The sequence below is a fragment of the Melitaea cinxia genome, chromosome 14 (assembly GCF_905220565.1).
Source record: "Melitaea cinxia chromosome 14, ilMelCinx1.1, whole genome shotgun sequence".
In the NCBI taxonomy this organism is placed as follows: Eukaryota; Metazoa; Arthropoda; class Insecta; order Lepidoptera; family Nymphalidae; genus Melitaea; species Melitaea cinxia.
Genome location: NC_059407.1, coordinates 7,651,120 through 7,665,657, shown reverse-complemented (window position 1 = coordinate 7,665,657; position 14,538 = coordinate 7,651,120). Strand labels below are relative to the sequence as shown.

Here is a 14,538-nt window from a genome sequence, read left to right as displayed (position 1 = left end):
TATAATTTTTTTTATTTTATTTGGAAGATAGAATTTGAAACTGAATTACAGCAGGTAATATTATAAATTTTATTAAAATAAACTTTATGTAGAAAATACATCAACACTTTACATGGTCACAAAAGATATGTCTAGTGTAAATATGATAATAATATGTGAAGTGCACTGAAATATTAAGGCACTATTTATATAATTAGTTTTTATTTATAGTGGGGCTATGTAGTCACTACCAAGGGAAACATAAGATATTAAATTTGAAGGTAGTGGCAATTTGTTCCATAAGTCTTCAGATACAGTTTGTCTTATAACAAATCTGCAGATCTTTTGTAATGAGTCTAACTTTGCAAACCTGAAAGTAATAAAATATTTGATTATGATTAATTGTAGCTATCTTAGTGAAATATATAAAGAATACATACCTATTTAAAGGTCTTGCTAATTTCACTGGCATTTCAAATAAATTTGACTTAACATCTACTGTAGCACAATGTTCAGATATTCTACTGGCTGGCACAAATGTTTCATTGTTCAATGAAAAAAGTCCATCAGCGTGTCTTAGTCTAGCATGAAGAGTACGTCCAACACATCGGAATGAAACACAAAGTATATGTCTTGAGTCATATGAATCTCTTACTAAGAAAACATTGTCATGTTGTCCAGCAAGAAGCTCTTCTGCCTCACTCGAAGTTATACCACCCCAGTACCAACCATGCCTACCAAAAAATTTATTTTATTTTAATGTCTAAATTACTGATGTCAATATCTTAGTAATTAGTATGTTTTGAAAATTCAAAACAAAGCAATTATAGAACAATGATCAAAAGATTAGATAAACGATTATATGGCCTCTGAGTGGAAATCCAGACGAGGGCAATTGTAAACCATAATCTTACTTGGAAAGTTGACAGTAAATTGCACAGCTTTCAATTGACAAATGTTGATGATGGCCTCTCAAAACTGAATGGCCATCTGAATGTTGACACTTCATATGCACACTTTCGGGATCTTCATTTATTATTTCATTTTTAACAGCACCTATTTGTTTTTCGGTTGTTAAACTGTCCGCGCCCTTGGCAAAGTTACACATATATTCAGCTCCACTTTTGTTACCAAAATATCTTTGTAACGATCGGACGCTTCCAGTAATAAAAAGTTTATTCTTCCAAAATTTCACAAACTTACTCGTATTGACGGAGGGTTTACGTTCGGGCAAAAACACCGTATTTACTATGTCCGCGTTACTGAAGTCCCTTTTGCTATCAAGAGTTCTTTGTAAATGTTTACATTCCATTGGCTTTAACCATTTTCTTAAACATCCAGTAGCTAGCCATTTACGTCGATTACAATGTGTACATCGTTCATAATTCTTATTCATTTCTATCAAATATTTTATATAAAAGATAAGCTTTATTTGATTATTTACAAATAATAATTGCTAATAACTTCCCAGAATTGAGAACTCAAAAGTCAAAAGCAATTTTTTCAACTTGTCACAGATTATATTTAAAAAAAAAAAACAAAACAAAATCATAACAAGAATAAAGTCAGAAAAATCACAAGTGGACACAAATGTTAACTTAAAATGATGACACGGTTTTGTGTGATTAATCAGTTTCACCATATTATTTTTTAACGTCTATGCGAATTTTACTCATTATAGTTCTCCCGTGACCATGGTTGCTGTAAAATAATGTGGTAAAATCCGAAAAACTTTATTATATTATTAGTTATTTATTATAGTTATTAGTTATTTATTATCAATTTCATCATTCATGTAAAGTTATCACTGTTAGAATTAGAAAACAACAGTGTGAAAATAAATTGTATACCTACTACAGAGTATTTTGCATGTACCTGTTTTAGTACTAATACCTATATATTTTTGTAACTTAGGGATACCTAAAAATAAAGCTTTTTTTCTGCATTTTACAGTTTACAGATTTAGACAGATTTAAACCAGACTTTACTGTTATGTACTTTAGACTGTAAACAACTAACTTATTACATTGTAAATTGAGACTTATATTTTGTTTATACAGAAAAAAACTTAGTAGAAAACAAATTTCGGATGCTTTTAGTTATAAGTGATTATGTAGGTCCTGAAAAATATAATTATGTATATATACAGTGATATCCCATATATATCATACCTTATCCAAACCAAACAAATAGCTACTCTGTAACTCTGAAATTGGTAATTTGGTATATTACATTTTGTTTCGAATTTTTATGTTTCATCTGTGGATTCGACAGAAGTTTACCTAGAATAAAGTACTCTGTGACAGAAGTTGAGGTGACTGGTGAAGTGAAGTGTATGCTGATTGGTGCTGTGAATTAAGTCGATACTATATTTTTCAATTTAATATAATAAAATGTTTTCCACTTAAAGAAATATCTAATTAATTTAAATTTGTAATTATTTATAACTATTATTATTTCTTATTATAGTTGAGTATGGGTGTAGTAAGTTAAATAAAAAAAAATCTTGTTAAAGTGATGACATTAAAGAAAATCGTGAAAATGTCAACAAAATCTCAGATATCTACAGAATTAAGCGGTATGTTAATATTTATTAATTAAACCATACGTAACTTCAATAAACATGACCTAGGCTTAAACATAAAAATTACATTTATCAAATAATTGATTTTTTTCTAGAGAGTATTGGTAATGTACTAGGGAAAAATGCCAAAATACTCTATAAATCACTTATTCGTATGGAGTCAAGAGGTGATAAAGTTGATAATCGTGTATTGGTGAGTAATTTGTGTCAACTGACTAATATTTATATAATTTTATCATGTCATAAATTGTTGAATTTTCAATTTAATATATTATTTATTTATTTTTATTTTAACTTATAAGATTAAAACTGATGTTGGCAAAACTCATTATAAATCATAGCCATTCATTATTATTATAAATAAAAATATAATAATACATATACATGTTATTTCTCTTTACTATTTCTATTTTATCATATGATTGGTTGGATGATGGCTAATGAATTTATACTACTGTAACTGATCAATTTTCTGGACAATAGCATGAGTCACTTAGGTGTGTCTTGCATCTATCTGTAGGCTGTTTATATGTGTGGTCCCTATGGAGCTTACACCCACAGTGACCAGTCAGTGGTCACACTGAGATAATATAGTAATCTGTACTTTAAAGCTTTGCTACCTACTGATCTTTTTTTATCTGCTGTAACTGCATACCTATAACAAGTACTATAAATTTGTATATATATTTGTATATAAGTAAATTATACCAGAAAATAGAATAAAAAATAAATTAATAGTAAACTGAATAAAATTTTATACGTATAATAATATATTGATGAAAAGGTCTTCGTAACAAATATTTTAATAATAAATTTCAGGTTGTTACAGCATTTAGGGTATTCATAACAACAACTAAAATACCAACAAGGGTAAGTTTATTTATATCAAATAATTTTAATTTATTTATTTAACAGTCGGTATCGTAATTAAAAGAATTTTGTGGTACAACATAAGTTTTTTAAACTTTACCATGTGAATCAATTGAATTCAAGTAAAAAATTGAAGGAAGTCAATTGAATTTATTGTTCCTATTTTTGCATTTTTGCATTATTAAAAAAATGTCAATTTCTTTTTTAATAGTTTATAAAATAATTCTATATTTGTTAGCATTTAGGAATATTTGTGACAAAACAGTTAGTTTTAAATTAGTTATATGATTTATAATTTTGTAAGACTTAATAAAACAGAAGAAATATAAATATATTTCTATATTACAGAGTAGATTCTTTATTTTAATTAGATAATATATTATAGTAAATAAGAAAAAAATATAATTAATGAAAAAAGCACCATTCTAAATGTTTCAATACTAGCTCCTAAAATTAGCGTGCTTAAATAAACAAACAAATTCTTCAGATTTATAAAATAATAGTATAGATGAATATGTCATTAAGTAGCTCTTAGCACAATCTTAACGCTGCCTTTTGTACTTTTTTCCTTGTTTTTTGTAGTGTTGATTATTCTTGGGTACAATATTAAGAGTAACATTATTTCAACAGTCCAATCTAATTTTATTTATAGAAACAATGTAATTTTAATAAAAAATGCGTACGCGCAGCTTTGAGTATTGCATCCTACTAATATTGTAAATACGAAAGTTTGTATGGATGGATGTATGTATGTTTGTTTGTTTGTGTGCTTGCTTGTTTGTTTGTTACTTACTTACTTTTTCACGCAAAAAATATTATACTGGTTTTAATGAAACTTGGTATGTAGATATCTGGAGATCTAAAATAATACATAAGCTACTTTTTTATTCCGACATTTCTACGAGATCGGATCGCGGGTGAAACCGCGTGGCGCAGCTATTAATATATAAACACACCAATTTTAATTTGACATTAATCAAATATATCATGAATAATAATTAATAGAAGAGAATAATAATGGAATAATTTTTTAATAAAATAATGAACATTAAATCAATCATACAAAGTTACGACATAAGTACGATTTTTTTATGTATCAGAGAGTATTACATCAGAAGTTTTCATTATTATTGTATATTCATAAGATTCTTACGTCTATTACAATAGAGACAATATGGTCATGTAATAAACAAATATTGTTTATTTTTTATTGTTGTATCTTTCAGATTGACAATGGATTTCACTTGATGGAAATAGAAGCTCTAGAGAGTAAGAAGGCGAATCATTTATCAATAACATTAATTCATGAACACAAGCCAGTCTCAATCCTTATTGGTAAGCTGATTGCATCTATTGTTTGCTAATACCGACCTTGACATCGACTTATTATTATTTTATTACTAATCGTTCATGAAGATTATGTCGTCGAAATATTCTCGATTGTTGTATACTGAGAAAATATATCCTCAAATAGTAAATACAATGACAAATATCTTATTCTGTACAAAATATATTGAGTTATTGTAATAGAAATAATTTTGATGTAAAATGTGTAAAACAAAGATAAATTTATTATAATTACAGTTATAATTAATTAAAACTTTTATTATATGCTAATACGTAATTATATATGTAGGTTAGCGAAAGTAATCCGTGCGATATAAGAAAGGAAAACAAAACGTACGCAATGAAATACTTGAGTAATGATTACGTGTATCGACTTTCAGGCGAGGAAGGAACTTCCGAAGGCGTTATTAATGCAATACACGCGCTTATAGCTGCGTTTGATGACTTATTTCCAAATGTAGCTATGGAGGACATCGTTACCAAGGTTTGCTCAACACCTCACAATATACCTATTCAATTCGTGTTTTTAATCGTCGGTTACAAATAGCTGTAATAATTTTTATTAGCCTAATTAGTTCGTTAACCGTGCTTACATCGCGATCGTTATTAGTGTTAATGACTTTGTTAGGTATTGAGAGCTGCATTTAAAATATAAGCTTATATAGCACGTCTGCGTTTTTTTCTTCATTTAGGGACTTTTATACATATGTTCAAAATGTCCTATACTAAACTTATCTATTTAAACAAATCTGCGTTTTTATGGACTAACGCCGAGTTGCACGAAAAGAAAATAAAATTTAAGTAGTGATTAAACTAATTTAATCGCAAGAATTGTATGAAATTCTTGTGATTAAATTAGTTTAATATCTACTTAAATATTAATTTTGTTTAGTGCAATTCGGCGTAAGAATATTAATTAAATATTTTTCGTATAATATATAAAAAAACTAAAAACAGGTAACTCAAGTACCTTTTGCCTGAAAAACGAACTGCTACAATTATATTATATGCGAACAGGCAGATTATTATATAAGAAATATAAAAAAAAAAATCAGTAAATAAAAATATAGTACGTGTACTGAATTAGGTTTATTTATAATTTGGTTGTAACTTACGAAAGTTTTTTATACGAAATCAAGTTATGATATTTCGATGATGAAGATCTTTTTGACAAATTATGTACATAAATATATTAATTACAACATGTGTTAAATGCCTGTTATTAATTATCTAGATTGGCTTTAAATTTAGAACTATAACGTTAGTTCCACTTGACTCGTTATATAAATTAGTATTGCAGACGGCTATAAAATTCAAATATCCTCATTTGAATGTTTATTAATCGTAAATTATAATTGCTTTTAAATCATTCGTTTTCGATAATTACGTATGTTGAAACAGCTTTTGTAATGTTTTTACTTACAAACATAGGAATGTACACTTTCATTCTGTAACAATTTTTTTAAAGTTAACACACGAAAGAAATTTTAATTAAGATTCAAAATTATATTATTGTAGTAGGTAATCACTCCCGACCCTTTTTAAACCTTCTTTTCTATTTACTATTAATATAAATTGAAATTTGGTACAATATCGATAAAAAAAAAATAATAACCAAAAGATATAACATACTAGACATAAAATATTTATAGAGAGACGTAATATTTCATCTATAATATCTTATCTAACATAATGTTTTTAAAGAATGTTTATTGTTCTTTCACGCAAAAAAAAAATTGTTTCGTAGATAATTGAACTGACTGAGATAATTGGAGATTCTTGCGATGAGGTTTTTACGATGATTTGTGTGAAAGGTCAAAACAAAAGTATATACCTAATATTAGTATCACTACAGCCTATCACAGTCCATTGCTGGACATAAGCGCCAAAAATGGCGTGAACCTGTGTTGCCCCCTAGTCACCACGCTGGGCAGGCGGTTTGGTGACCGCAGGGTTGGCTTTGTCGCACCGAAAACGCTGCTGCCCGTCTTCGTCCTTTGTATTTCAAAGACAGCGGTTGTATGGTTATCCCGCTATCGGTCGGCTTTTTAAGTTCCAAGGTGGTAGTGGAACTGTGAACCCTTAGTCGCCTCTTCCAACACCCACAGGAAGAGAGGGGGTGGCATGGTGGGGCACATTCTTTACTGCCGTAACCACACAGTAGAAAAATATTAGTATAATACATTAAATTTCAGGTTAATTTACCATTCCCGTTGCAACCAGTTAGCGGTACTCGAAAACATTCCACTTGTGGTGATTTTTCTAACCAATATGCAGCCATGTGCGATCTCTGTCAAACCCCATTCAGGTAAATACATAATTATTACATGTATTATTTAAAATAAAAAGAACCCCTATATTAATTCTCTTTATGTTACAGGGCTGAAGTTGCGTGGGATATTGATACAATATATTTGGCGCACGACATTAGGATGCTTCATTTAAAAGATTTTGACCATTTGGATCAGAGGTAAATACCACAAAAATTATGAGGCCGACACGAGATTTATCGCTCGAATCTGGGCCAAACCGAAATCGAAATTTCGGTCAGGCCTCAGTAGTAGTTAGAGGGAGAGAACCAAAGAACGCGTGTCGCAGGGACCTGATCCCGCTGGTGATGGCGCTGCAGCACAACACGTGGTTCGAGGGCGTGTGCGGCGACGGCGTGCGCGTGGGCGGCGAGGCGTGGGAGGCGGTGGCGCGGCTGCTGCGCGCCGCCGCGCCGCCGCCGCGCCGCCTCAGCTGGCGCGCCGCCGCGCTGCGCCACGACCACGCCGCGCGCCTGGGCCACGCGCTGGCGCGCGCGCGCCTGGCGCCCGCGCTGCACTCGCTCGACCTCTCGCAGAACCACATCGAGGACAAGGGTGAGCGCTCATCGCGCGTTGTGTCCGACCGCTCCTTGATGCGTGTCTTATGAATTTCATCTCTACACGAATTAAAAACATTTTATAAAAATTATGTACCAACCCCTATTTTTTAATAGCGTTTAGCGGTAAAACAACGTTTGCCGGGTCAGCTAGGAAATAATAATGCTTATTAGTCTGTGATAACTTCACGTCGCGACTGGAGAATTTATAGTCATATATGTAAAATATGTATTGTTAATTTATTACTGAAAAGTAAATCTAAAATTGCATATTAAGTCTTAACTGATCGATTTGACTCAGTCATTTTTGTGTTACTGTACTATTTTTTTTTTTTCGATTTGTACTTTAGCACGTTAAGCCGTCGATCCCGGTTGTTATCATGTACAAGTACACCTGATAGCGATCGTTACTCATAGTAGAGAATATATCCGCCAACCCGCATTGGAGCAGTGTGGTGGATTAAGCTCTGATCCTTCTCCTACATGGGGAAAGAGGCTTATGCCCGGTAGTGGGATATTATACAGGCTGAAGCGTACTTTAGCATAAAATTCATATAAGTATTATTTTCTAAAAAGGAAAATAATTAAACGTTATAAAAAAAATATGACTAAAAATTCCAATCGTCCATGTAATGTGTCGGTTCCAGTGGTTTTATAGATACATATTGTGGTTTTATTTGAAACACTATAAATGCACACTAATCGCAGGCGCAATAAGCGTGCTGACGGGGCTGGGCAACAACCCGGACGGGCTGCGCCACGTGGCGCTGGCGCAGTGCGGGCTGACGGGCAAGGCGGTGGCGCACCTGGCGGCCATGCTCAACGACAGCCCCGCGCACCTCGCCACGCTGGCGCACCTCGACCTCTCGCACAACAACCTCAAGGACGACGTGCACGTGAGTCCTCCTGCTACTGCAGCTGCTGAGGAGCTGCTCGTGCTGATATTATATTTCATCATCATCATCATCATTCCAGCCTATTGCAGTCCACTGCTGGACATAGGCCTCCACAAGTTCGCGCCAAAAATGTGTGAACTCATGTGTGTTGCCCATAGTCACCACGCTAGGCAGGTGGGTTGATGACCGCAGGGCTGGTGTCGCACCTAAGACGCTGCTGCCCGTCTTCGGCCTGTGTGTTTCAAAGCCAGCGGTTAGATGGTTATCCCGCCAGCGGTCGGCTTCTTAAGTTCCAAGGTGGTAGTGGAACCTTGTTATCCCTTAGTCGCCTCTTACGACACCCACGGGAAAAGAGGGGGTGGCTATATTCTTTGGTGCCGTAGCTACACATATTATATTTAAGAAATTGGAATTACATACACTACAATATTATTTAGCTTATAGTCTTCCTCAGTAAATGGGCTGAAGAACACAAAAAGAATTTTTCAATTCGAACCAATTGTTCCTGAGAATAGCGCGCTCAAACAAACAAACAGAAAAGTTTTTTTTTTTTTAAATTAGTATTTTACTTTTCGTAATTTTATTGTTAAAAAACTTAATAATTTATTATGAATGAAAATATTTGTTTATTATTGCTCTAATAGTATAATTAGATTTAGTGTTCCAATTAAACAAAAGCGGAAAAGCGTAGAAGAAAGAAATGTATCGTTTAGTGTTAATATAAAAGTTGTCATTATGTATTATATTTTAATAACATTCTTTTCTTTATTTCAGAATCTGTATAACTTTCTAGCTCAACCAAATGTATTAACACATTTGAATTTGACAAACACTGAAACCACCTTGGAAAATGTAAGTTTTCTACTTTTTACCAATTTTTATTAATGTATGTGATGTAACACCTGTGTTCATATGACGTATTCTAGACAAAATATTCACATAGATACCGCCTATGTAGGTTTATGTGTTCGTAATTGGAAAACGGACGTGGCTATCTATTATGATGATTGACAAAACGGTTCTTATATGGTTCGTGACCATTTAAAAGTGATTCAAATTGTTAATATTGCTGCATAACAATCTTGCAAATTGGTACAATTACCGGATGTAGACGATTATGCAGCAAATTTAGATTTAGAACACATCTCATATTTGCCTTAAAATTGACAATTACTTTAGTTTTCATTTATTATTTTATTATTACTTTAAGATTGCAAACTATGTGACTTCACACTTATCGTCTCATAAATGTATGACAAGGACAGGGAGGGATAAAGAAAACCGTGAAATTCTTGTGACGTAATTTATAGACGGCCTCTAAGGAAATCATATTGATAGTTTAGTTACAATCGACGATGAATTTCAATTTATGTTTTAACTTTTTTAGTTTTTTTTTTCTCATGTTATTGCGTCGGGACGGGTGCTTCTCAAAAAGTTTTATATTTTTCTTATGACAATTGGTCAAAAATGGTTAATAGATGAGAGGCATCAATAAAAAAAAAATACATAGATTATCCGTCTATGAGTGAATTTTATCTATCAGAAATTAGAGGAAGAAGTAAATAAATTAAAAGTACAAATTGGAACTAGCTAATAACAAAAATGATCGGGTGCCAGTAATGTGTGCAAAAATATTATCGTCAGCGGGTGTAAAACTGACACTAAATGAATACATCCCCATTCGTGGTTATTTGGAGAATTAAGCTGAAGTGGCTGCTAACGGCTTCGAGGCTGTTATCAAGGTTTTTTTAACCAACTTCAAGAAAGAGTAGGTAACTCGATTTGACCGTATATATATATTATTTTTTTATTTTTAATGTATGTACGGGGATAACGTGATCGTTTATGAACCGATTTTGATTTTTTATTGTTGGAAAGGAGATATCGCAGGGGTGGTCCATGATAAGGAAACTAGATTCTGATGATGGAATCCCAGAGAAATCGAGGGAAACCCTCGAAAATCGTAGTGACGACTAGTGCGTTTGTTAATTTTTTTCGTTTATTTACGTTGTATTACTCGTCGATGTAATCGAAGTCGGTTTTTTTCATTTGCGAGAAAACACAATTATACATTCGGACATCGATTTCTATTTTATAAACCTCAATTCCATTCTCACGTGGCTTACTTTTCACACCTTAGGGCAGATGTTCCCAATCATTCCCAATCAACTGCGACTCTTTGACTCCATCCTTTGTCGGGCAATTTGCAATTGTTGACTATTTTAAAATCAGGAGATATTGTTTTCTGAGTTTTTACCGTCTGTAGAATGGGGAGCCTGAAGAACTTTTAGAGGATTACGCTTTTTCTCTTTTTCGCACTGCGGAATGAATTTCCTCCTGAATTTACTAGATAATTAGATAGTTCTCAAGCGTTGAGTTTTACATACGTACACAGATTTCCTAAAAACTGCAAGTCTGCAGATGTCCATGGGCGGCACTGACCATTTAACATCGGTCGGTGCTGTCTCCGAGTGTGATGCATGAGAGCGCTGTGCCGGTGCAGATGTGGGGCGCGCTGCTGCGCGGCTGCGCGGCGCGGCTGGGCACGCTGCTGCTGGCGCGCAACCCCTGGTCGGCGGCGCGGCGCCCGCGCGACCCGCCGCCCTCCTTCCGGCAGTTCTTCACCGCCTGCCTCGCGCTCACCGACCTCGACTTCTCCTACTGCAAGATGCCGCCCGACGCGCTCAAGTTCGTATCATCTGCTGATCGATGTGGCTTAAAAAATGTGTATATAAATTTCAATAACAATAAATTATCGATGGAATGTTTGCTATACCTCTAAAGCACAGGTTCCCAACGGGGGCGGAGCTCTTAGTTAGCGATGGAGCTGTTTGTGGGGGCGGTAGCCTGTCCTACGCAAATGGGGGGGCGTTATGACAGTCAAGGGAGCAGTCGCGGAATACCTACCCAATTCAAAATTTAATATAATAAAATACTTTGAAAATACATCTATTCCGTTTTGCCGTATTGACGTCTATCTTAGTAGTTTATTGCCAACCCGTATTGGAGCATCGTGGTGGATTAGACTCTGATCCTTCTCCTACACGGGGAAAGAGACATATGCCTAGCCCATAAATAAATAAATGTCATTAAAAAATCCTTTGAGTAAGAAGAATCAATTAAATGGCTAGAGGCTGAAAGATGGCTGATGGATAGTCCATAAAAGACTAGGAACCAATGCTTTAAAGCTATCGTACAGAAAACTTAAAAGGACGAATTTTTAGTCTGTTTTATTTAAGTAAAACGATGCAGATGTAGGTAACATAGATGGTGATCTACAGGAGTTTATTGCTGGGGTTGGCGTGCAACGAGAGCGCGGCGGGCGTGAAGCTGAACCTGGCGGGCGCGCTGGCGTCGTCGCAGGCGGCGCACGTGCTGGAGTCGTGCGTGCACGGCGTGCGCTGTCTGCAGGCGCTCGACCTCTCCGACAACAGTGAGTACCGCTGTCCGTGTCTGAGTCTGAGCGTTACAACGAGAGCGCGGCGGGCGTGAAGCTGAACCTGGCGGGCGCGCTGGCGTCGTCGCAGGCGGCGCACGTGCTGGAGTCGTGCGTGCACGGCGTGCGCTGTCTGCAGGCGCTCGACCTCTCCGACAACAGTGAGTACCGCTGTCCGTGTCTGAGTCTGAGCGTTACAACGAGAGCGCGGCGGGCGTGAAGCTGAACCTGGCGGGCGCGCTGGCGTCGTCGCAGGCGGCGCACGTGCTGGAGTCGTGCGTGCACGGCGTGCGCTGTCTGCAGGCGCTCGACCTCTCCGACAACAGTGAGTACCGCTGTCCGTGTCTGAGTCTGAGCGTTACAACGAGAGCGCGGCGGGCGTGAAGCTGAACCTGGCGGGCGCGCTGGCATCGTCGCAGGCGGCGCACGTGCTGGAGTCGTGCGTGCACGGCGTGCGCTGTCTGCAGGCGCTCGACCTCTCCGACAACAGTGAGTACCGCTGTCCGTGTCTGAGTCTGAGCGTTACAACGAGAGCGCGGCGGGCGTGAAGCTGAACCTGGCGGGCGCGCTGGCGTCGTCGCAGGCGGCGCACGTGCTGGAGTCGTGCGTGCACGGCGTGCGCTGTCTGCAGGCGCTCGACCTCTCCGACAACAGTGAGTACCGCTGTCCGTGTCTGAGTCTGAGCGTTACAACGAGAGCGCGGCGGGCGTGAAGCTGAACCTGGCGGGCGCGCTGGCGTCGTCGCAGGCGGCGCACGTGCTGGAGTCGTGCGTGCACGGCGTGCGCTGTCTGCAGGCGCTCGACCTCTCCGACAACAGTGAGTACCGCTGTCTGTGTGTCTGAGTCTGAGCGTTACAACGAGAGCGCGGCGGGCGTGAAGCTGAATACTAAAACCAAATAAAAATCGAAAAGCAACATGATAATTATTTTATTTTTATTTATCACCGAGGCGAGTGGTTTACTACTTACTTTTTTTTGTATTGTTTGTTTTTAATTTCGGTCGCTTAGACCGAAAATAAAATCATCATATAAAAAGTTTCGATCTAGCGGATACATCGTTCCATAGCTTAATTGGCTAGAGCACCGACACGGTCAGTCGGAGATGCAGGTTCGATCCCCGATGGAACGGTCGATTTTTGATATGATATTAAAAAAATGTTTGTTTTTTTTTTGTAGAAGGCTTTGGGCGCTTAGTGACTATGTCAGTTCTTCAATATTTGCTCTGCATAAAAAAAAAACACTGTACTCTTAATCTAATTAATTCTGAAAACATACAATACATTTTTAATGGTTGTTTGACGTAGATTAGAAAGAATCGAATTGCACACACAAATTTTCACACATCTAAAAGCGCCCATTCTTACCCATTTCTTATTCCAAATCTCTGCGTTCGGCTCCGAACCGAGTACACTCCATTAAAGCGTGGTAAACATTTTCTCGCGTATTACATATTGTACAGGTAGGAGACTGAACAACTTTCATCATGAACCCGAATGCATTCAATGGAGCGTGCCTGGATAGAAGTCTTAAACTAGTTTCAAAATGTAAATGCATGCAAAGGTGATTCTATTTTCAGACCCAAAGATGCTAATAAAATTTTCAAAACATTAAAAACTTTAGAAATTAATAACACCGCTGCTGACCTTTGGGGTATATCTGTTAAAATTATTAGTACAATTGTCGATATCATTGCACCCCACTTAGAGATTATATTTAATGAATGTGTGTGATGATTATTATTATATTTAATGAAGAGTGGTGAATGTCCAGATCTTACGAAGCATAGTAAAGTTATGCCTTTGTTTAAGAGCCATTTCACAAAAATCGGTAACAATCCGCGAAATTGTAATATTTTGACGTCGTTAATCTCAGTGTTGGATGCAATAATGTAATTTGTATTCTTGAAATATAATCGAGCAACCTTTGTTGTAGTCCATAGTCAGATCAGAATTTTGATTTATATTATGTGTATAAAATTATTAACCTTTTCATCAGCCTCCTCCCTGGTTAAACGGTCGCAATGTATACTTTGAAGTCCTACTTTTCAATAACCTCTACATTGAAACCATTTTAAAAAAATATCATAATATGTGGAATATAATTTTGTTGCGCACTATCGCAGATTTTTATTCCATTTGTATCTCTATTAAACGATAAAAAAAAAATTAAAGTTACGAATATTTTCCAAATAAGTACAATTTTAAAAGCGATATTTTTCTTAGAAAACTAAGAAATTTTAACATCTAGATAGAACTATCTTCATCAAAGTAAGCTTACATCATTAAGGAATACAAAAAAAAAAAAAATTAAAAGATGTAATCATTTTTAATACATTTTATATTAAATAATAAAAAGATAGTATATATTACCACGCATCAAGCCCAGTAAATCAGTCGAGCGCTAGCGCTCTTAGAGGTAAGGTCCACGCCAAATTCTGCGCGGCCGTCTCTTACGCTCACACGCGCCAAGCGCCTGTTGTTATAGCGGATAAACCGCATTTGATACTTTCGTAATAAAATATAAATAAAATAAACATATTACGAAAATGACTGTAAAATAA

The 14,538-nt window shown here is 36.0% G+C and overlaps 2 protein-coding genes across 2 annotated transcripts in view; one reads left to right on the top strand and one right to left on the bottom strand.

Moving 5' to 3' along the window:
- Positions 1-55: 55 nt before the first annotated feature.
- On the bottom strand, positions 56-1,573 carry LOC123659649 (cytokine-inducible SH2-containing protein-like). Its single transcript, XM_045594849.1, has 3 exons — positions 894-1,573; positions 420-713; positions 56-349 (listed from the first exon to the last, which is right to left on the bottom strand). Exons 1-3 carry the CDS (start codon positions 1,373-1,375, stop codon positions 205-207), a joined length of 921 nt encoding a protein of 306 aa, XP_045450805.1. The 5' UTR covers positions 1,376-1,573; the 3' UTR covers positions 56-204.
- Positions 1,574-2,459: 886 nt separating this feature from the next.
- LOC123659895 (F-actin-uncapping protein LRRC16A) overlaps positions 2,460-14,538 on the top strand; it is a 29,832-nt gene continuing 17,753 nt past the window's right edge. The window contains exons 1-12 of the mRNA XM_045595058.1: positions 2,460-2,557; positions 2,659-2,756; positions 3,383-3,433; positions 4,660-4,768; positions 5,161-5,264; positions 6,976-7,088; positions 7,161-7,250; positions 7,379-7,644; positions 8,355-8,542; positions 9,317-9,394; positions 11,046-11,230; positions 11,824-11,975. Of these exons, the coding sequence (XP_045451014.1) occupies positions 2,497-2,557; positions 2,659-2,756; positions 3,383-3,433; positions 4,660-4,768; positions 5,161-5,264; positions 6,976-7,088; positions 7,161-7,250; positions 7,379-7,644; positions 8,355-8,542; positions 9,317-9,394; positions 11,046-11,230; positions 11,824-11,975 (1,495 nt within the window). The 5' untranslated portion in view covers positions 2,460-2,496. The remainder of the gene's footprint in view (positions 2,558-2,658; positions 2,757-3,382; positions 3,434-4,659; positions 4,769-5,160; positions 5,265-6,975; positions 7,089-7,160; positions 7,251-7,378; positions 7,645-8,354; positions 8,543-9,316; positions 9,395-11,045; positions 11,231-11,823; positions 11,976-14,538) is intronic.

What these genes read in the sequence shown, in the direction of transcription:
- LOC123659649 (XM_045594849.1), bottom strand. Translation starts at nt 1,375, where the DNA reads ATGAATAAGAATTATGAACGATGTACACATTGTAATCGACGTAAATGG. An exon ending in ATTTACTGTCAACTTTCCAA is followed by an intron (nt 714 to 893) that starts GTAAGATTATGG and finishes ATTTTTTGGTAG; the next exon opens with GCATGGTTGGTACTGGGGTG. An exon ending in TTAGCAAGACCTTTAAATAG is followed by an intron (nt 350 to 419) that starts GTATGTATTCTT and finishes TATTACTTTCAG; the next exon opens with GTTTGCAAAGTTAGACTCAT.